The sequence below is a fragment of the Malania oleifera genome, chromosome 3 (assembly GCF_029873635.1).
Source record: "Malania oleifera isolate guangnan ecotype guangnan chromosome 3, ASM2987363v1, whole genome shotgun sequence".
Taxonomy (NCBI): Eukaryota; Viridiplantae; Streptophyta; class Magnoliopsida; order Santalales; family Ximeniaceae; genus Malania; species Malania oleifera.
This window is the reverse complement of record NC_080419.1, coordinates 42491672-42515740: the sequence shown is the minus strand read 5'-3', so window position 1 is coordinate 42515740 and position 24069 is coordinate 42491672. Positions and strand designations below refer to the sequence as shown.

General features: G+C 37.4%; 1 protein-coding gene across 1 annotated transcript; it reads right to left on the bottom strand.

Annotated features, from left to right (window-relative positions):
- Positions 1-628: 628 nt before the first annotated feature.
- On the bottom strand, positions 629-20490 carry LOC131151915 (beta-glucuronosyltransferase GlcAT14A). Its single transcript, XM_058103411.1, has 5 exons — positions 20219-20490; positions 19142-19951; positions 18882-18957; positions 18670-18785; positions 629-1285 (listed from the first exon to the last, which is right to left on the bottom strand). The coding sequence occupies exons 2-5, from the start codon at positions 19710-19712 to the stop codon at positions 777-779; spliced, it is 1272 nt and encodes a 423-aa protein (XP_057959394.1). The 5' UTR covers positions 19713-19951; positions 20219-20490; the 3' UTR covers positions 629-776.
- Positions 20491-24069: the final 3579 nt, after the last annotated feature.

Genomic DNA, 24069 nt, shown 5'->3' with positions numbered 1-24069 from the left:
AATTAAATGTTTCAAGAGATCAATGGGATTTCCAAAATCTCAAGGGGATCTTTGAAATTTATAAAACTTAAGAAATGCTTTTTTTTTTTTTTTTTCTTTCTTCTTTTCATGTGCGCACGCCATACCTCGAGGGGAAGTAGGTGTCTTTGCCCTTTTTCAATTTTTTATGCATTAAAGATCATCTTTCTTATTGATCTCACCTACTTGCTCTACACCTAAGATTCCACAACCATGACAACTTTGTATTTTTCATTTTTTTTTTCTTTTATTCCTTTTTATTTGAAGTAATCCTTTTAATTCAACTTGCAATCATAGATCCATTTATATACTTTGGCACTCGTTTCAATAATAATCAAGGTAATAGCGGAGTAAAATCACGTACAATATCCTGGTATTCATCTGTTCTTTAGAGAGACGACCAAAGACCAACCTCATACTGGCATGCTCTCTGTAACCTTCACTATTCTGTTAGATTCAAGACAACCACCACACAACCAAATACTCAACTACGGTGGAGTTGCAACGCGTCACACATAGTCCTCTCACTAGTGTAGAAATATACATTGAAAATAGAATCTGTCTTCCTAATTCACAGTTCACATCAGAACCTCAACCTCTGGGCAAAAAATTTAGCAGTGGTGAAAGAATTGGCATTAAGGTGAGTTTATTACAAAATTTTCAAACAAAAGGGCAGCTTGCACTGATTCTTTTCCTTTTCATGTTTTGGCATGCTACCCCTTTTTCCTTAAAAAATGATAAAAATATATATATCAAGATCACTCATCTTTACATTGATGGGCCTGAAATGTCCTATTTGAGAGCAGTTCAATGATACGTTTTTCAAGCCTTCTCGCCCCAGAGCTAGGCCTCAGAACACTGGCATCCCCCCAAACAGCACAACTGTCATTTCCATGCTCACCTAAACACCAGCCTCCAGGTACAACATTGCCAGGACTGCGATTCAAAAAATCTTGGTCAATGCGGTCAAGAAGGGGATCATCAGGGAGAAAAGGTGTGGCAAAAGCTGCTCCACTCTTGATCATGTCATCCAAATCACTGGCGTTCAGCACACGGGTTTCCTGCCTCATGTCGAAGGCAGTGTACCGTAAATTATGATTTATAATTGTCCTGTTGAACTGTGGAGAATTACATAACAGAGTCGGGAAATAATTTGGTAGGGATGAAGGCATGTTTGACAAGTACATCAGTAAAGTCCTTGGTAAGTTGTCTGAACCCAAAATGCAGAACTCAACGAATTTACGAGTTAAGATGGCAGAAGATGAACCTGCATAAAAAATTGTATTCTATTGTGAGTAAACTACTTGAACTTTTTCCCTGTGAAATAGGGGCAGATGATGAATTGATATTACAAGATTTTCAGTCACAACTGCAGAAGCAGGAAGAAAATAATAACAACAATGAATATGCTTTTGATATAGGTTTTGAACAAGCGCCATGTCTCATACGAGGGAGGAATCAGAAATTTCATATAGTAAGCATCATCTTCCACTACTAAAGCCTATACATGCATCAAATACTTGATATAGAAACAATTCAATAATCAATCTATTACAAAATGTTATTTATCTTCTTGCAAATAAGAAAGAATATGCCTCACTTTTTCATCCCCTCATCTCCTAAGCTCTACTAGAATATGGAGTCAAATGCTTTTCAAGCAGCACTTAGCTGTAAACTTATTCACTAAAAGCCATATCCGAATGTTTATAAGGAGATCTCATGGTAAACATATAACTCTATCCTCATTGTAGCATTGCTATATGGAAATCAGAATTATCCAAAACTGCGGAATATTTAATATGGGATAAGCTCATCACACCTTTAATATCTTCAAAGATTTAGGGACTTAGGCTAGGCAGGCATTCTTCCACCTATATCACCAATCCTAATGTTTTGGCGTTCTCATATATCTAAAACATGTAAATATAAATATGGGCACATTGTGCTTTTACAATTTCAGATTAAAACCAAAAAAAAAAAAATTAAAAGAAACAACATTATGTGGTTCCAACATATTTTACTCAACTAAGATTATTTCTGGGTGGTCCCATTTCTGTGTCTGAGCACACGCAAATGCAGCCGTCATCTCAACAACCATACACAAACCAATATGATCCTGCTCCCACCAAATTAACAAAAGTCACAATTCATCAAGTTCCATGGAACAGATGAACAGTGTGAGAGTGCATCAATAAAATGGAATTACTCTAGTCATACCAAAACAGCTGCAAATTGGCAGGATTGGATGTGACCAAAATATCCCAACGAAAAGCAAGCTTGAGTTATGCATGTATGTGCAAAACACAAAGGTATTATGGTCCATGATCCTACTTTATTTCAATGACTTCTCATATTATGTCATCAGTCCTGTTAAAAAATATTAGGTAACATCTATCAGAATTTCATTGGCCTCTTCCTAGCTTTCATAGGCTGCTTCAAGTTACATCTCATTTGCCTCAGTTTGCAAGCATAATTGAAATTTTTAAAGAAGAAAATTCGTAAGAAAAAAATTGACAGACATCTAGAAGGATTACTTTTGTGAATCAACTAACTAAATTTGATTCTTAAGCCTAAGGTCAAGTTTGAACTGGGTTTTTGGCACCCTGATGAGCCCAACCAGCATGAATCCATTAGCCATCAACCAGACCCGAAGATTTCATTACTCTATTCTTATACCAACATGACAAAAAAGATGAAAATCTACAACACCACCATGGGGTAAGTTGTGAACAGGGTTGCCAGTTAATTTACAGTTGTGCATCTATTACAAAATAAAAGATGGAATTCTATCATAAAATGTTGTCATTTGGTACATCAGGTCATTATACAAATAAGTATTTGTCAGATGGTTTCAGCCATTGAAGTTTAATCAATTAAATTACAAAAAAAAAAGTGCCTTTAAGAATGTTCAAGAAAAGGTTATGCAACCTCAACCGACCACAAAAGATTGCCCATAAAATGGCCAAATGAGTTTATCACCACCAGACTGACTAGAAAAAAAAAAACATAAAACAAAACAAAACAACAAAAAAAAAAGACCAAAAAAACAAAAAACAAAAAAAAACAAAACGAAAAAAAAAACAAACAAACAAACAAAACAAAACACTAACCAAACAAGCAAACAAACACAAAAAATAAAAGGAATAAAAGAGCCATTACATCATTCAGGTTCTTTGAAAGTGGCAAAACTTTGAAAGACAATTTAGAGTTGACAAAATGCCTCTTCAGAAAAGGCATCCTCCAACAAAAGAGGAAAAAATAGGAGAGAAGGGAGAAAAAGAACAATATCCACAAAACAGCGCCAGTGATGCAAACACAATCCAAATTCAACACCTCTAAACAAACCGTTCAAGGAAAATTAAAGCAATGCAAGAAAAAACATCTGCTCCAACCAAAGTATAAGAAACAGTGATTCAAGCATTGTTGTCCAACCAAATGCACTAAATAATGGCAAGAACCATAAACTTCCACAGATCTTTCCTCCCCTACATTCCAAAGCATCTAAAATTATTTGTCAAACCCAATGTTGATAATATTCCAATAACTCCAAACAAATTATTCAACATACTCCATCAAAAATGATAATATAGGACCAAATGTGAACAGATCTCCTTTGCAACAGTGCTTTATTTGGCCTTTTCCTCTAAAGGAAGTCACAAGTATTGATTTTATTCAAGATCAGAACCCAAAACAATGCATTTTCTTTTTAGGGAACTCTAGCATTCCACATAAAAGAACATAAGAGCAAAGGATTAGCAGTCATGGTCTTCAATTTCCACAAAATTGTATTTCACTAAAAGGTTCCAATTTCCAGTACCCTCAAAATCAAAATGGCAGTCAATTTCCATCTTACAAAATTTCCACAAATCACCCATAATTTATTGAAATCTCTAAATTTCAGCGAACTTTGTAGAAAGTTTAACTATAGAATGAAATTTCCTTGGAATTCAAATTTAAGATTCAAGACCTAAATTGAAATTTCTCTCTTAATTTTATTCTATTCTTGTTGAACTAAAGATTATTACAAGAACAATATAAAATTGCTTTCAGACCTTTGATATTGTTAGAGGTTATTTAGTATTATTAGTATTAAGTGTGTTCGTATGTTAATTAGTGAGAGTTAGTAAGGGTATTATTGTCATTAGAATGTATTTAATTTGCATTATAAATAGAGGGAGAGACCTATTTTCAAGTTAGGTCATTCATTTTAATCAAAATATCAACATGGTATTAGAGCATGATCCAACCTAAACCCTATCATATTCAGCCATTGCCGGAAAAACACATTCCCATCACTGCCCTTCTTAAATCCACCTCCATCCTTCATTATTTCACAAAACCAACCATATAGCCAAAAACAGAACCCTTCAAAGCCTACCGCCACAAAACCCCATTGCCGGAAACAGCCACATGTGCCCCCATGCGCCGGAACAGGAGAGAGTTTCTGGCCACCTTTTTCTTTTTCTTTCCTCTGTCATGTTCTTTCCCACTCTAGACAATTTTATCAAGCTGTTGGACATGTTTTTTGTCCAAAGATCCAACCTTTTTTTACCACGCACTCGTCGTATTCCATTAGTTTTTGTTCAATGCTTGTAAAGGCTTCTTGTGGTTTCTTGGAGCTGTGGCAGCGTTTGCAAGTTAAGATTGTGAGGCTGTGGCAGTGCTATCTTAATTGGTAAGTCGTTCACCTCCTCCATGGTTCTGTCGGTGCTTCACATAGTTTGTGACTGTCCCGATTAGTTTTGATTGTTCTTCTTGTTTGACATTGATGTGGCTGCTTGTGTGTGTTGGGATGGAGTATATGAATCCAAAAAATATATTTCCTTCATTGCTTCCATAGATAATGACTCAAAAGTTGGATGGAAAGAATTATGTTCAATGGTCTAAAGCTGTTCAGGTTTATTTAGCAAGATTACCAAATCTGACCACTTACTCCGATCAGATCCTTTTGATAAGAAGAGAGAATAAGTGTGGGTTCAAGAAGATGCCTTGATTGTTTCCCTCTTGTGGAATCCGATGGAGCCACAAATTGCACGGATGTGTATGCATTTAGATAAGTGCAAGGAGATTAGGGATTATGCAAAGCTTCTATACTCTAGTAACATTACATGTATGTGTGATTTATCCCAGGAGTACTTAGTTACAACGAGGAGATAGGAGCATTGCAGATTGTTTTGGACAGATGAAGTGTATTCATGATAAGCTTAATGTCGTACAACCTATAACCGTCGACATTCGTGAGATGCAGAAGCAAAGGGAGCTTATGACAGTTCTTCGGATTCTAGAGGGCTTGAGACCCGAGTTTGAGGCAATCTAGTCCCAGATACTTAGTAGTGCAGAGTTGCCATCATTTACCGATCTTTATTATTGCATCCTTCATGCTTCCTTTAGTACATATTCTCCTACTCTTGCCTTTGGCTCTAAGAGGACAGTCTTTGCTACACAAGTTGATTCTAGTTCTCTATCAAACAACCACAAAAGTTACTAAGGTGGTTCACGTGGTCGTAGAGATAATGATGGGCAAGGTAAAGACACTCCTCACAAGTGCACTCATTGTGGACGAAGTAATCCTACTGAGTAGTGTTGGGATCTCCACGGTGGACCTTCACGTGTTGCCAATGCAGCCACCACCAACTTCACATGTTTAGGGGCAGCCAATGCAGCCACCACCAACTCCACACCTTTGGGGCTAAGTGGGGAGCAACGTATTGTATCCATGTCAGAGGAAGAGTTCCAAGTTCCAATGGTATCAAGCATCACAACAAGCTTCTCTTCCCATTGCATCTCTTGCCCAAATAGGTAATCCTACGATATACCTGTCATTCAATACATCTCGTCCTAGTCCTTGGGTCACAGATTCTGCTGCCACTAATCATATCACACGGAAGGCTTTTGTTCATAACCCAAACCAGCCCAAGTCTTGGAAGGTTGAGCGACAACAACTTCTGTGCATTTTGCCGATAGTGGGCATACTGGTTTTGGATTCTTGAGATCATGTCCAACCTTGGCTAAAATTTTGTAGGCATTAGGGTCAAACCCTTCATCGGTTCTCCTATTTGGGAGTGCACCATGTTCGATTGCCCCCTTTGTTGGCTGGACGAATCCCTTTAATGGTTTGGTGGTCACCATTGGATCTATCTTTGGCACTGGTAGGGATAATGCATCCCTCAGAATTTGAATGTCTTCAGGTTTTAGACTGCCACATCTTTCCTTTGGCCGGGAATCAATTTGGCAACAATAGGATTCCTCCTTGTTGCATGGCTCATCTTTCTTTAAGCTGCTTCCGATTGTCAGAACCTATGATGCAAAGACCTCGCAATTGTCCGCGTCTTTGTAGAATACCGCATCGGCTAGGTGGGCCTCAGTTTTCATCGAATGGTTTCAAGTCAGCGTTGACCTTTTGGACCCCGTTCTTGTAGTACTAGAAACACTGTAGACTTGACAAAATGATCACATTTTCATGGATCCAGGGGCGGCCTAACATCATCTTGTATGTTGTTCGCGCGTTGATCACATGGAATAAGGTGTTGGATGTGAGGTCGACGATGGTAAGGTTTAGGCGGACCATGCCAATCGCTCGTTGGCCCCCTTGATTGAAGTCTTGAATCATCAATCGACTTTTGGAAAGTTCTTCGATCTTGATGCCAAGCTCTTTCATGGTGGTTTTTCAAATGATGTTGACTGCGGGTCCTTCATCAATGAGGATGCGGCCGATCCTTTGTTCTTGGCATACCTTGAGACATACAAGGGCCGATTGTGGGGCTTTGATCCCAACAAAAGATCTTCGTCTGAAAATGCGATTGTTGAGTAACACGCTGCACAGACCTATTGTGCCTGATTGTTGTGCACCGTCGCAACATTCTGGGTCAAAAGCCTTGCCAACTCGTGAAGAGTCAAGATGGCTTAATTTCGTACCATCTCAGAGGATTACATTAAGGAATACAATTGGAAGTTGGCGAGGAGATCTTGGAGAGTTTTTGATACCTCATCTTCCACTAGGTTGCTTTTTTCATGTTGTTGACACTTAGGCTCCTCCTCGGTAACGTTTATGGACACCATATGGACCGTGACACTTTGGGTTTGTGCGAAGAAGTCTTCAAGAAAGAAATCCATCAGGGTGATGGGAGAGGGCCTTCCTTGCACCATTTCATCCTCGTCCTTGGTGTCAATGTTTAGCACGATTGTCGTCTTGCGAGACTTCTTTTATGGTTGAGGTGGGTGAGACCTTTTGTGTTGCTTCCTTCTTCGTAGTGATGGCGTTGCTAAAATCCTCTTTGCTTGGCGTGGTCTTCTAGCCATCACCATGGTCCATCCCTCCTTGGGTTCCTTGTGGATGGCTAAGTCTTTTGGCGAGTCTTGTTCGTCAAGTCTGGCATTGGTGTTCGGCCTCAAAGGGTGGACTTCAGCGGGGTGCAGCAAGGCTTGACTTCTTTTACCCTTTTTACTTTTCCCACATTGTTGCAAGTTTCGACAAAATGAGCTATGTGCTGCTTTGGATTACTTCTTCCGTCAAATTGATGGAATTTGAGCGGTTGATAGCCCAATGGCATCCTTATCCGCTTAATCCTTTGTGAATAAGACTTTGCATAAGTTTGAGAGCCTTGGTTGAGCCCACCTTGTTGTAGTTTGATGGTGTTAGCTATCATATCTTGCAGCTATTGGACTGATAGCGAAGGGACGAAGGTAGATGGAGCGACATACACTAGTTCAACTTGAGGCCTTTCTGCCGTAAAAGTGTTGGCTGGTATGGCATGTGGAACAAAACCAGGAGGATACGGTTGTTCTTTGCCGGATTCAGGATCAATTTAAGCTTTCCCTTTTAAGAAAGTGATCTATTGATCCTTGTCTTCGAGGGCTTTAGATAGCATCACTAGCATGTTCTCCAATTCGCAAATCCTTTTATCTGTGTTTGCCGCGTTTGTGGTCATTACTGCGAGGTTGGCGTCGACAGATGATCCTCTGTGGAAGATTGGGGTGGATGGTTCCGTTGCACCATCCTTGCTTGACGCAGTGGAGTGGTTTAGGCTTTGCTGTCGAGGGGAAATTAGAGGCAAGTAGTTGCCCCCAAGCTCGATGTCAGTCAGTGTAGACGATCGGCTTCTCCATGCTTCAAGAGAGTTGGGTGGCAGTTCTAGATCTTAAGGGAACTGTTGGTCTTCTGGGTTCATAGGCGCCATGGAGGCAAGAACTTGAGTTCGCCTGCGAGTCTTCAGGCCAGCGTAGCCAAGAGAAACATTAACATAAAATGCCTTCATGAAACCAAGAGGGTAAGGAAAAAAAGCTAAAGAAATTGAAAAATTAAGATTTAAACTTTGGCACTAGATAAGAAAAACATAAGAATGGGTTAGGAATTACTATAGAAGAAACCTAATAGATGGTGTTGTAGACGTTAAAATAGTAGGAGAGAGAATCATAAAAATTAAAACAATCTTAAGACATAAGATAATAAATGCCATCAGTTCTTATGCTCCTCAAATAGGCCAACAGAAAACTTTGAAATACAATTTTGAGAAGATACAAATAATATTATACAAAGGATACCAAGGACTCAAAAAATATTCATAGGCGCATATTGAATAAAAACATTGGAAAAGACAATAAATGCTATAAGAGGATACATGGAGGATGTGGATATAGAGATAAAAATGAATTTGGTGATATGATCATAGACTTTGCTATGTCATGTGATCTTGTTACAATGAATAGATGGTCTAAGAAAAGAGAACACTTAATAACCTTCAAAAATAGACAAAATAAAAGTGAAATATCTTTTCTCAACTAGGAGTATAGATCATTTATCATGTAAGGTTTGTAAAGTTATCCCAAATGAAAGTTTAACCACACAACATAAAAGTTTAGTGTCAAATATATGCATCAAAAAGTGGGAGGGAAACGGTAATATAAATCAATGCAAGAGAAATAGACGGTGGGACCTAAAGGGAGAATATATATATATATTGTCAAAGTATTGTGTGAATGGCCGAATGGTTTGGCCTTGAGTTATGTATATTATATATTGACTTTACAAGAATGCTACACATGGAAAGTAAATAAGTTCTAGCATGATTCTAGCCCTATACATGTAAACTATAATCTGTCAAGCCTTATACATGTAAACTAAATATATGCTAATTGTACAAAATAATGAATTGAGAAATAAGGAAATAATTATGGGCTGAAGTAAGGAAAGAAATCTTTTGCTTTGCTGTTTCGTTGAGAGCCCCCCTCAAATTGATGTGGGTTGATCAACAAGCATCAATTTGCTACTTAGGAAGCAATGTCGATGACGAGTGAAAGTTTTGGTGAAGATATCCGCAATTTGTAATTCAGTAGAAATATGTGGAAGAGTGATAACACGAGCTTTAAATGCTTCACGAATAAAGTAACAATCGACTACAATATGCTTCGTGTGCTCATGATAGACAAGATTGGTCGTGATCTATATAGCACTCGTATTATCAGCATGTAAAGGTGTAGGATCAATCTCAAAAAAATCTAGCTTAGCAAGCAAACCTCGAAGCCAAATAATTTCAAAACAAGCAAGAGACAATGCCCGGTATTCAGATTCTGCCGATGACTTAGAAACTCTAGTCTTGCTTCTTACTCTTCTAAGAGATCAATGCATCACCTAAGAACACACACCAACCAGTGATGGAGCGACGTGTATCCGCACAACTGACCCAATCAGCATCGCTATAAGCAACAAGGCAAGTAGAATTGCCTGCAAGGAAGAATAAACCACAGACAGAAGTGTCCTAAACATAGCGTATGATCCTACTAACAACAGCCCAATGAAGATGACGAGGCGTCTAAAGAAATTGGCTGACTTGTTGTACATAAAAAAAAATGTCTGGTCTAGTAATGGTGTGATAGACAAGACTACCCACCAACTTCCGATATAATTTGGGATCAACAAGAAATTGGCTGACTTGCTGTACATCAAAAGAAATGTCTAGTCTAGTAATGGTTGGTGAGATAGACAAGACTACCCACCAACTTCCGGTATAAACTGGGATCAACAAGTAAGTCACCCTCCGCTTTGCGAAACTTGACATTTAATTCCATGGGACTATCAACAGAAGTACCCTGCTAAAGGCCAGTTGTGGCCACCAAGTCACTAGCATACTTATGTTGATTGAGTGAAATACTAAAGGGACTACAATTCACCTCAAGACCAAGAAAATATGTGAGACCCAAGATCTTTCATATGAAAGGACTCTAAGAGATGAGTCTTGAGCTGAGCAAGTAAAGCGGAATCGGAACCAGTAATCACAATATCATCAATATAAACCAAAAGAACAACAATACTCATGTCTGATTTCCAAAGATACAATGAAGTGTCATACTTGTTCTGCTTGAATGAAAATTGTAATAAAGTGGTGCGGAATTTATCAAACCAAGCCTTTGGAGCTTGTTTGAGACCATAAAGAGCGTTGAAGCTTACACACATGTGAAGTCGGAGAGGGAAACAAGCCCGAGGGTGGCTTCATATAAATGCACTCTTTAAGATCCTTGTGAAGAAAAGCATTCTTGACATCCATTTGATGTAGTGGCCAATCACTGGAAGCAACAATAGCCAAAATTGTATGAACAATAGTCATCTTAGCCACAAGAACAAAGGTCTCTTCATAATTGACACCATATTCCTGATTATTCCCAAGTGCAACAAGGCGAACTTTGTAACGATCCAGACTTCCATCAGATCGGACCTTGACTGAGTAAACCCATTTACAACCCAAACGAACAATGGTGGGAGGCCAAGGCTAAATGTCCCAAATGCAATTGGCCTTTAGAGCGGTAATTTCTTCCTGCATAGCCTGTCACCAACAATTATGCTTGGCAACGTGTAAGTAGGATGTGGGAATATCTAAATTGGACAATGGAGCAGTATGAGCTGAAACAAAATTTCCAAAACTTGAAGAGGGAAGCCCATACCTATCTGGGGGTACATACACTCGAGAAGAGCGACGTACCAAAGGCTCTGGAGGTGCTGCAACTGTTTGAATCTAGAGCATGGTAGGATCAGATATTGGATGAGCTACCAAAAAAGACTGTGTGTGGGGGGGGGGGGGAGAGGAGCATCACATATACACAATACCTAGTTTAAAATGAGAACTGACTTGATGAGGATCCAAGAACTGCTCCTCAAAGGAGGGGAGAATCATAGTAGAAGAGGAGGATACAGAGGACAGAGGAAAGAATGTTGATTTTCAAAGAAAATAAAATTCCTAGAAATGCGTGTACTATGTAATGTAGGATCATAGCAAACAAACCCCTTTTGACACACACTATATCCTAATGCACATCGAACAGATTGAGCAGATAATTTATGTCGCTCATGAGGAGGTAAATGAACAAAACATACACAACCAAAGGTACAGAGGTTATCGTAACTAGGTTGCTTAGCAAATAAGCGGGAATAGGGAGACTCCATGAGTAGGACTTGAGAAGGTAAATGATTAATGTAAGTAGCAGTTTTCAGAGCCTCAACCCAGAACAAGGATGGAACAGAGGATTCCAACAAGAGAATACGCAGCACATCTAGGAGATGACGATTTTTCCGTTTGGCTACTCCATTCTATTGGGGAGTAGCGGGACATGAACGTTGATGCATAATACCTTTAGAAACCAAAAATGCCTAAAACTCAATAGACACATATTCACCACCAGAATTTGTGTAATGTCTTAAAAGAAACGGAAAATTGATTGTCAACATACGCTAAAAACTCAGTGAAAATACGAAAAACCTTGGATTTAGAGTGAAGAAAGTAGACCCAAGTAAATCTGCTATGATCATCAATGAAAGTATTTAAATTTTTCATGTGAACTAACCGAGGAAGGTCCCCAAACATCACCATGGATAAAATTAAAGCACTGAAAAGCTCTACTAGCATGCAAAGGGAAAGGAAGAGTTTTGCTTTTACCAAGTTTTCAAGAGGCACACTCAAGAGATAAAGAAGAACGTTCTTTATTACCAAGTAAACCAGAGTTCAATACATGAGATAAGATTTGAGTATTGGGATGACTTAAACAACGATGCCACACCATGCTAAGATTTGAAACATTATTACAAGCAAAAGACTTAATAGAGGAAGTTGGAGAATGTGCTGGAACAAGCAAAAGTAATGGAAACAAGCGCCCCACTTTAGGTCTCTTCGCGATCGGCTCCCTCGTTACCTGGTCCTGCACAACACAACCATTACTAGAAAAATTAGCAGCACAATTGTTATCAACTAATTGACCAACAGATATAAGATTCATCGAAAGCTGAGGAGCAAGAAACACATCAGTAACTTAGAAGAGGCATCTCCGACAGCAGCTATTGGCAAAGAACTGTCATTGGCAGTCTGAATAGCAAATTGACCAGCGTAGGGCTGAACATGACACAGGGTGGTATGATTATTTGTCATGTGATTAGAGACACCCAAGTCCACATACCAAAGTTTAGTAGAATTGTTACCTTGGAGCCTCATTGCTGATAATGCCAAAATTAGCATCTGTTGTGCCATTTCGGGTGTGCAGTAATTCGCTGTAGGAGGTGCAAGAACAGAAAAGTCACCTAAAGAAGAGCCAAGGGCCACGAAAGTCCTAGTGGAGGGTACAATAACAAAAGTCTATAATGCCTGGGCCTAACGATTCTACGGGTGGATACAACAATCTTTGATAATGTGACCCTTCTTCTTGCAATAAGAACAGAATTTCTTGGAACAATTAGCAGTGATATGCCCAAATTCTTTGCAACAAAAACACTGCAAGGTGCTAGAATGCGCAGACTGTCCTCGTCGTTGAGCAGCATAAGCCACGGGGACAAACCCTTAACTACCATGAGATTGGGCCAGAGTAACTTGAGTACTAAGTTGTTGTTCTTCACGTAACTCACCAAAACAAACATCAAAAGAAGGAACAGGAGAGCGATTCAACAGAGACGAGCGAACAAATTCATACACGAGGTGGAGTTTATAAGAAACTGATCATGACGACTAGTCTCATGAAGACGTTGAATAATGGGAAGAGAGGCAACAGGAACATCCGCAGTAACCAGATCAGAATATTCGTTCCAAAGAGTCAGAAACCCCGAATAATAGTCTAGGATGGAACGATTGTCATGTTGAAACATGGCAATCACATGCTCAAACTAAAAAATGACGGGCATCGTTATCTTGATGATATACTGTTTTTAAATAAGTCCACATGGATTGACGGTGCGACAAGGTCGCAAGTTAGGGACAATACGTGGCTCAACCGAGCCAAGACATAATATGAGCATCAAGCACAGCCCATAAAGGACAAGCCGCTAAAAAGTAAATCTTGAACCAAGAAACCTACTATGCAGAGAATCACAAGGACAGAAATTGCAACAAAAAGTTGTTGCCTACACTAAAATAAATGGCAAACCAGAAAACCTGCTTTGCCAACAGCCACTCAACCACAGAAATACAGAAAGAACAGAGAAAAAAATTCTAGAAGAGAAAAAAAAAAAAAAACCACAACAACCATAGAAACGAGAGACACCTCTGAAACCGAGAAGATAAAAAAATTCGAAGGGGAAAAAAAACTTAGCAGTCGGCTGGCTTTGATACCATGTCAAAGTATTGTGTGAATGGCCGAATGGTTTGGCCTTGAGTTTTGTATATTATATATAGACTTTACAAGAATGCTATACATGGAAAGTAAATAAGTTCTAGCATGATTCTAGCCCCTATGCATGTAAACTATAATTTGTCAAGCCCTATACATGTAAACTAAATATATGCTAACTATACAAAATAATGAATTGAGAAATAAGGAAATAATTGTGGGCTGAAGTAAGGAAAGAAATCTTTTGCTTTGCTATTTGCTGTTTCGTTGACATATATATATATATATATATATATATATATATATATATATATATAAAAATTAAGGATAAAATGATCAAAGATGATTGGAAAAAATGGGATAGCATAGACACAAACATTCCTTTGAGTAGGATAGCTAGCTCTATTAAAACGATAGCAAAAGAGATCTAGTTGAGTCTAGTAAGATTCTCTAATAGTAATGAGAGTTGGTGGTGGGATCAAGATGTCCAACAAGCTGTGAAGGGGGCAAAAATGGTTTAAGACATGACAAAAATATAGAAACATGAAAAACTTTGAAAAACATAAAAAGGTAAGAAAAGGTGAAAAAAAAAGAAAAAAAGTTGTTAGTGAAGCTAAACACAGAGCATACTGCAAATAATAATTTATAAACCAAACAAGATATAGAAGAAGGGGAAAGAGACATTTTTAAACTTGCTAGATCTAAAGAAAGAAAGAGCAAATACTTATGCAACATCAAATGTATTAAAAAAAAATGAGGATAGTAGTGTTTTGGTTAAAGAAGAAGCCATAAAAGAAAGATGTTGAAGTACTTTACGCTATTAAATGAAAACCAAGTATAAGGCTATATACTTAGAATTGACAAATGAGGAAAAGGCTAAAATTTTGAGATTTAGTCGCAAAATTAAATGAATGAAGTTAAGTTTGCATTAGAAAAGATGAATGGAAAAGCTATCAGGCTAGGACATCCCAATAGAAGTTTGGAAATGCCTAGGTGATAACAAAATTATTTGGCTCACTAATTTATTTAACACAATTATAAAAATAAAGAAAATGTTAGATGAATGACGGAAAAGCACTTTAACACCTACATACAAAAGTAAAAAGGATGTTTAAAACTATAGTAACTATCATGGAATTAAACTTATGAGTCATACAATGAGACTTTGGAAAAGAGTAGTTGAGCAAAGATCTAAGCTTAAAACTAGGGTTTTTTGAAAAAACTAGTTTGATTTTATGTCTAGAAGATCAACTACAGAATCTATATATCTGTTAAAAATTAAGGCTTGGTTTGTTGTTGTTCTTGAAAATTAAATTGGTATGGCCTAAGTATTATTATTTTAGTTATCATGGGTTAGAAATTTCATTATTAGAAAATTAGGGTAATATGGACATAATTATAATTCTATAATTAAATTAATTTCATGTGATTATGTGAAGCTTGATTCGATTTTTTAACTTGATTACCTTAGTCACATTTATTGAAAGTGTTATATTAGAAATTTTAGTTGGTTACATTTAATAACAAATAATATAGAATTTGGTTTGTTGAAAAAATTTTATATTATATAGATTGGAGAAAGAATATTTCTTGAGCAACTCTATTTTCAAATTCTGCCCAAGCTCAAATTCAAATTATGATGGCCTTGGACTCTCCCTAAAATTGAACTCTTTCTAACATTGAATTCCATAGATTTATTTTTATCAAATGTATAAAAATAAAAAAAAAAAATGAGGATTGTAGTGTTTTGATTAAAGAAGAAGACATAAAAGAAAATGGTGAAGTTACTTTATTATGCTATTAAATGAAAACCAAGTATAAGGCTATATACTTAGAATTGAAAAATAAGGAAAAGGCTAAAAATTTGAGATTTAGTCACAAAATTAAAGTTAATGAAGTTAAGTTTGCATCAAAAAAAATGAATGGAAAAGCTATTAGACTAGATAACATCCCAATTGAAGTTTGGAAATGCCTAAGTGATAACAAAATTATTTGGCTAACCAATTTATTTGACACAATTATAAAAATTATGAAAATGTCATATGAATGAAGGAAAAGCACTTTAATACCTACATACAAAAATAAAAAAATGCTTAAAATTGTAGTAACTATCGTGGAATTAAACTTACGAGTCACACAATGAGACTTTGGAAAAGAGTAGTTGAGCAAAGATCTAAGCTTAAAACTAGGGTTTTTTATAAATAAATAAAAAAATTAGTTTGATTTTATGTCTAGGAGATCAACTACAGGATCTATACATCTATTAAAAGTCAAGGCATGATTTTTTGTTGTTCTTGAAAATTAAATTGGAATGGTCTAGGCATTATTATTTTAGTTATCGCTTGTTAGAAATTTCATTATCAAAAAATTAGGGTAATATGGACATAATTATAATCCTGTAAAGAATTTAATTTCATGTGACTCTATTACGGAAGCTTGTTGGATTTTTTAACTTGATTACCTTAGTCACAATTTTTGAAAGTATTATATTAGACATTTTAGTTGGTTAAATTTATTAAAGAATAAGATTGACTTTGGTTTGTTGAAAAAACTCTTTATTATATATATTGGAGAAAGAATATTTCTTGAGCAACTCCATTTTCAAATTCTGCCCAAGCTCAAATTCAAATTATGATGGCCTTGGACTCTCCCCAAAATTGAACTCCTTCTAACATTGAATTCCATAGATTTATTTAAATTGGCCAGTTATATTGATTAGGTATTTTATCTCCTGGATGATTGTCTAAAAGATATGGCATTTTCCGCTTTACTCGTCATATTATTATTTTTGCCAACTAGAATGGAGATTTTATCTTGATGAGATAAACATGTCAATCCTTGTGGCCAAAGTTGATTATTCATTGTAATGTTATTTTTTAATTCTGGAAATATTTTTAATTTCTTGAATCTTGTATTCATTGCTAAATATTTTTTGCAGCTCAGAATTAATAAAAGAAGACATGTTCAAATTGAAGAGTTACAACAGAAAGCTGTTCACACCTGAAGACTTTCAATTTGAAGTTTGCTCAGTTTTCAGTTTCGTGCTTCCAGTTGCAAACAAAACCTTATTGAAAAGTTAATTCTCGTAACAGGGACCTTTTTGAGCTAACAATTTCTTGTGCGACGTAAATGAACACTGTTCACGGGCGAGGGAAGAGGTGAGGACAGATGGTCCTTGTGCTACGCAAGGATAGCTTCTATGTGTGAGGAGTGATTCCTCAAAGGTTCATGGAGAACTAGTATTCTTTTCATCCGATCTTCAACATGTTTTCAGTGCTACCGGAATTCTTGATGAGGGTACCTTCATAAGTAAATAGGTGCCACGTTTGGGCTAACCACTAGGAACCAGTTGCCTCTCTCTCATCCCTATCTTTAAATTTTTGCATTATCTCTGTGACTATGTAATTAAATTTGTGTGTACTGGTTAAATTTAATTTTTTGAATTAAAATTAAACATCAATCCAATTCATTCACCTCTCAGGCTGCAAAATGAACCAACAATGACCCAGAAATTCTTGCCATAGAACTTCAAAACTTGCCACATGGGGCCAGAAAAAATTACAACTACAGTCATCTTATCAATGCCAGTAAAACTTGCTTTCTCTATCATTTGTAATAGGCATTAGGCACTCAAAAAATTGACCTTTCTCCTAGAACCAGTTCATGACTTTGATACTTTACTCTTTTCCTCTCTCCTCTCTACCAACCAATTCCATGACAGGTACCTTGCTATAGCACATACCCAACTGTTCCACTTCCAGATAGTGCAAAAGAAAGAAACTAAAGACCCTCAGCTTTGTCAAATGCAAATTACGGAACAGTTGAACAAAACCTAACAGATAATAATTGCAGTCATTAAAACTCCATTCCTGCTGAAAAAAAAGACATCTCACTACCCAATCCTATCTCTTTTCCCTTTCTAAAATAATAGAGTTAGGTACCTAGGCACTTGGCAGCAAAAATCAAGTTATGCAACCAAATCTAGCAATAGCACTGAAGTCAGGAGGTTGCTGGCGGTAGAAATAACTCCATCTAAATGAATCCAACTACAAATTAAGTCCTTTAATCATTACGGGAAGCATGATTGCCACAGTAATCAGTTTCATTTTCATCCCAGAAATACCCATTTTCCCTCAAATATGCATTAGGTTTCACAACTTGAAGTTCTTATTGCCTTTAACCTGGCATCACTGTCACCTTACAAACCCTGTCAAAGCTGTCATAGGCCCAATAGAAGGCAGCGATTTGTGCAATGCTCTTCACAGAGACTTGGTGTGCTTACACAAAAAAATAGTGGCAATGGAATACCTCATATCGCCGCCATGCATTTTGGACAAGCATGGAAATTCTCAAATTGCTCGACTTGTCATCGAAGCCCTTGAATTTATTCATCTAGAGACCTCTTACATCACCCATAATTAAATTGCCACCAAACACTAGCTCTTACTGTCACCGTGGAAGAAGATGGAGAAAACTAGCCATGAGCACAGCGCTAATGCTGATACCAAATAATGTGCGACAGAATAAGTAGAAGAAGATAGTAATAGAAAATTCAAGGACACAACAAAGAAAAGGAGAACGAGAAGGAAATAGGAGCAACGGTCACTAATTTATTCATAAAAGAGAAGATTACAACAATAGATGCTTAGGCAAACTACAGACATCCTTATATAGGCCATTCATAATTAATACTCCAATGAACAACTTCTGAACAAAAGAAATAACTAATATCCTCTCCAAAGACAAATTTTGTCACGTCAACTCTGCGTGCAGAACTAATTTAACTTGGGGACTTTTTCTAGGAAAATCTGATGCCACTGGAAAGACCTATGTCTCTATCTGACCAAAAATAAAAAAGGAGCATACTAAATGACAGCATTTCTAAGAAATCCATGCAAAACAATTCAAATATTTTTTTTCCATGCCCACAGCAAGTTCCTAAAACACTATTCAAGTTATACTATTATAACCAGCATCATAGCATATACATACTCAGAATTTATGTTGAAACTAATGAGCAACATTTGACATTTACAATAGGATTCCGGGAAATAATGTTACAAAAAAACTCACCTGTGTACAATCTATAAGCGTTTGGCAGTTCCCGCTTTTGAGTGGCAAAAAACATTTCACTCTCCTCCAAGAGATATAACCCAGGATCAACAATTATTGGTCTCAATTTCCGAGATCTAAACCAACAAACACCGCAAGGTTGTTAGCTCTGGTAAATAGCACAAATAACAGTGCTACGACAAACATTTACTTCACGAAGTAAATTATCGTACTCTTTCCAGCCAATATTACTTGTGTGATTCAAGAAGTTGACATCCTTGGGTAGAAATGATAATATGTGAAGAAGATCTGAAATCCCACAAGAACCCCAGACCAAGAAATCAATGTAAATCCAGAAATAAATAAATAAAATAACACACACACACACACACACCGCGGGATTTGTTTCTTTTTAAATTCATAGCGGAATTTTCACATATCATCTCACAACAAGGCCACCAAACAATATGACACACCAAAGGGGACACAATACCATCTTGAGTGACAAGTGGATAATCTCTAGAAGAGAGGTTGATGAACCAATCCCAAGCAGAAGACAACCGAAGAAGTATCGAAGCGCCGTGCAGCATTGAAGAAATCGGAGACGACCCTTTCGGGTACGCGTAATCGGCCTTGCCAATGACATTGACGTTCTTGGCAGCTCGAAATATGGGTACCGATTGAACTGCAAACGCGAGAGTGTCGCGTTCTGATTGAGAGGCGGAGAGGTCGAGGTGGAGGAGGTAGAAGTTTCTGGGATGGTAGGCGGCGAGGAGAATCCGGAGGATCCGATCCGAGTCGCCATTGGAGCCGGAGATGAGGTAGGCAATTGATGGAGCATGTGGATCTGGAGAGGGGTTGGGGTTGAGGAAGAGGGTCCGATGGGCCTGGCGGTTCGGGAAGAGAAATGGGTCGGGCGCAGAAGTTGCAGAGGAAGGCTGCGAAGTCGTGGTGGAGAGAGAGAAAATGAAGAGGAGAGAGCAGAGAGAGGTGGCTAGCAGGATGTAGAGGGTTTTGTTGTCTTTGGGAATGGTGGCAACTGGGGATTGGGACTGGTTCTGCATTGTTGTTGGTTAATTGGGGGTTCACTTTATCGCTCACTCTGTTCTGCGCGTTTCCCTCTATTCTAATGCTTACAACTCTGCTTCTCTCTCTACTCTCTACTCCCTCCTCCCCAGTTTTCGCTCTATACGATGAACTGGGTTGAATTCCATAAACATGAAAAACGAAGAAAATCCTCTCCCTCTCTCTCTCTCTCTCTCACATGATTTCGGTGGTGGCCGTGTGGGCTGTCACGGGAACCCTGTTTGGAAATGAAATTACAGTCTTGTCAGATTGCTTGACGAGTGGGTAAGGGGATTAAATTTAAATATTTTTAAAAAAATAAAAAACAAAAGATCCCTTTGTTTTGTTCAAGGGAGGGACTCGGATGTCGGTAGCGCCTTTGAAAGTTTCGTGAGCTTCAATGGTGGATTCTTATTCCGGGGTGTCATCAGATCAGTCGACAGGGCAGGAGGCACAAGGCGGGGAGGAAGAAGAAGGACGAGATCAGAGTGAATGATTTACGTACCAGTGCCACCGAAAGGACAGGACAGCGAAATGAGATTTGAACGGGCAAGCTGAGATATTCGTAGGCTAGGTGACATAATTTCTTCGTAGACGATGCAACATTACCTTTGCTATGCTTATCATGTCAATTACTTCTTTCATAATTTCTACAGGTTGCGGCTGGCCGGCAGACGTCATGTCGCCATTTAATTCAATGTTCCGCTGTCTAAATAAATAAGACGTGCTGCCTATAATAAAGCAACCCTGAATAAAGTAATCTTTAATCTTGTGAATGTTTTGAAAATTGAATGCATATATGTATATATATATATATATATATATAATATATATAATTGATTTAAAGACAGTATTATATGAAGGGGAAAAAGGCCTCACTATTACAGATAACTCATCCCTACCAACCCAACTACTACAACCCGTTACTTTATTAAAATTTGCTCCTATGGAACACCGAATCTTCCTCAATTTACCAGAAAAATATTAATATAAAAAAGTTTCAACGCATCACTTTTGATCCCTATTATTTATTTATTTTTCTAGAAAAAATTACCTTAGATCTTTCTTTATACTTAAAATCATCATCTTTGATTATCTAATTGATGGATTGAACTGTTTGTGAAAACTAGAAATCATACCCTTCTTTGCAAAAAAATATGCTTATCCTACTTTTATTTTAGAGGTCAAACTCAAATCCTATAAGGAGTAAATAAAAATATGATATAGAAAAAGGGCAATGCTAATTATGTAGTTCATATCTAGACTTTCAATTGATCAAAAATATTATTTGTCTATTATTTGCAAAAATTCATAGTGTCAACATTGAATTTTGTTTGAATTAGTAAACATGATGCCAAAAGTACACTGATCTAAAATCATGTTTTATCTTTTACCCTATTTTTGCTTTGTTATTTTTGTGATACTTTTACCCTTTTTTACCAATTTTTTGTAGGCCAAAACAGCTTAAGGAGTTCTTGTCATTGCAGGAAGTCAAGATGTCCTCCTCCCTATTTATTTAGGTTTTTCTTCTCATTTATGTTTATTCTTCCTATAATATAATAAAATGACGTCGTTTTCACATGTTTTAAATTCTTTTTTTTTTAATAATAATAGTCAATGTAAACATACATGGTACCACAGAAGGGGGTCTAAACTACCTTAACTCAAAGAGTGACGAACTCAAGATAAAAAATATAATGTGTGGGGTAAGAAATGTGTAGAAACTCGAACCCGAAAAATAAGGAGATTCGTTGACGAATGTCCTTCTGTAGTTCGTCGACGAAATTAAGGTGTCGTCGACAAAGAGATACTAAGAGGAATTTAAAGCATACAGTTCGGCGACGAACCCCTTCTTTCATCGACGAACGTCCTTCTGCAGTTCATCAACGAAGGCTCCATTTCATCGACGAATTATGTCGGGTCAAAGGGTTTATAAATAGAATTTTTGTTTCTTCTTCATTAAGTAAACTTAATTTCTCTCTCTCTCTCTCTCTCTCTCTCTCTCTCTCTCTCTCTCTCTCTCTCTCTAACCCGTGCCCCCACTTCCTCTCTCTTCGATTTCTCGTCGTTCGTCGCCTAAATATACGATTGGAAGCCGCCACAAGGATCTAGGGGTGTTTATCTACAAGTCTAACGGAGCGAATTTTTAATCTGGGCTTTCTAGGCACCACTCCAAAATTAGGGTACGTATGGTATTTTTAGGATAACTGGCTTCGTCAATACATCTGCCGCATTCTCATAAGTGTGAACTTTCTCAAGCATAAGTTCACCTGAAAAAACCAACTCCCATATCCTGTCAAATCTTACATCTATATACTTGGTTCTCGTATGATAAGTTACGACCTGCTTAATAAATGGGTTTTTTTTTTTTTTTTTATTACTATGATAATCTACATGCTCTGATACCATACTGGGGTAAACCTAACCATAAACCTAAGCAGCGAGAAGCATAAATCACATAGACATAACCATATGAAAATATATACACAATACAAAACCAATACTAGAGTACTACATGTTTCCCAAAATATACACATATATCTGTTTCCCCAAAATTTCCCTCAACTATGCTGGGATATACAAAAAAACTCCCAAAATGTACTCACTCTCTACTGACAGGGCAGTACTGCGGCCCTTCTATATACAAGCTTAGTCTGCTCGCCTACCTAGATCACCTAAAAAACGATTCACTACTGGGATGAGCCAACGCTGAGTAAAACGAAATATGTTATTACTAATGTGTGGCAAATGAGCTACAATATAAAGAAAATTCGTATTCATATAAACATGCATAGCTGAATATGTAAGCACAGTATAAGTAATAAAATCCCTCCCCCCCCCCCCACTTTCCATGTTACTTAACATAACAGTATCGTAGGTTACTATTCAAAATACTTTTATTATACGTAAGTATAATCCCTGTTTCTGTAAATCTGTACGTACGTAATAGTAGCTGAAAATGTTCCCTGTGGATATTTGTGTGTCATGACTTACCCCCTCATGACATGGTTGTGCGGCCCGTAGGCAGGATTTACCCTGGCTGGCCAACCAGGAATAAATCACTATACTCCATCGGTCAATCTGCCCACCTTAACCCATATCTGATGGGGAGTCTGTCCTCGTCAAGGGCCTAGGTGATCGACCTACTACCACATATTATCTAAATAGGTGGTTACACTCATAACGTAACATAATATCTGTAGCAACGGTATCGTGCTCTATAACTGCATAATCCAACAGGGTCTGATACCATATAATGTATTTCTATATACAAGTATCTGATTTACCATGATTCTGAAATAACTGTAATAACCATGTTACTGCATAACTGTATTGTAATTCATACATCGTAATACTGAAAACTGTATAATCATAACACTGAAGCTGCATAATCATAATACTGATATTCGTATAATCATGGTACTGAGATTCATAAAATCATGGTACTGAAATATCGTAAAATCAAGATACTGAAATATCGTAAAATATATCTTCGTACTATAATCATATTCACAAGCCACACGATTTAATACATAATTTTAGTCATGTAATAAACTATATAATATTTTTAAAAAATACTTAGCATAGCATATTTCCCTTACCTAACTACTGAAAAACCCCTAAAATATTCTGGCCTAACCCCCGTAAGATTTCCTGATCAATACCCTGAAACTAAAAACTCATAGTACTAAACTTCAGTATTTCTACGTATACATCATTTCTTATAACTACCATTAGATCAAATTTGGCTTAAAAAGTCTTACCTCAACTTAGGGATGATTTCTAACTTCGTTTCCCCAACGATCCGCTCTGGCAGACTTGTAGAGAACTTCGCCAGGAGCGTCGTGGTAGCCTCAATCTTTGATCAGGCGACTGGAGGGGCCGAAATCGAAGATAGAAGGGAGAGAGTGACGTAGAGAGAGAGAGAGAGAGAGAGAGAGAGAGAGGTGCGCTGAAAGTGAATAAAAATCGGATTTTTAGCTATATATAGGGTCAGATTCGTCGACGAATCCTTTAGTAAATTCGTCGACAAAATCCTGTATTCGTCGACGAAATTCAGAGCAACCTGAACCGTCTCTCGGTTTTTTTTCATCGACGAAACCCTGTGTTTGTCGACGAAATGCTTAAGACCTTCGTCGACGAAACCTTGTGTTTGTCAACAAAATCTGGAAATTTCTTGAAATTTTTATTATCTCCAAAATGCGATATCATCGACGAACGCGGAGCATTCGTTGACAAAGTTCACGGCGTCCTTCTGTTCCTATTTCCATTTTCTCTCCCTCTTTATTTTTTAAATGCTATTATTCTTCAGGTCACTACATTCTCCCCTCCTTATAAAATTCCGTCCTCGAAATT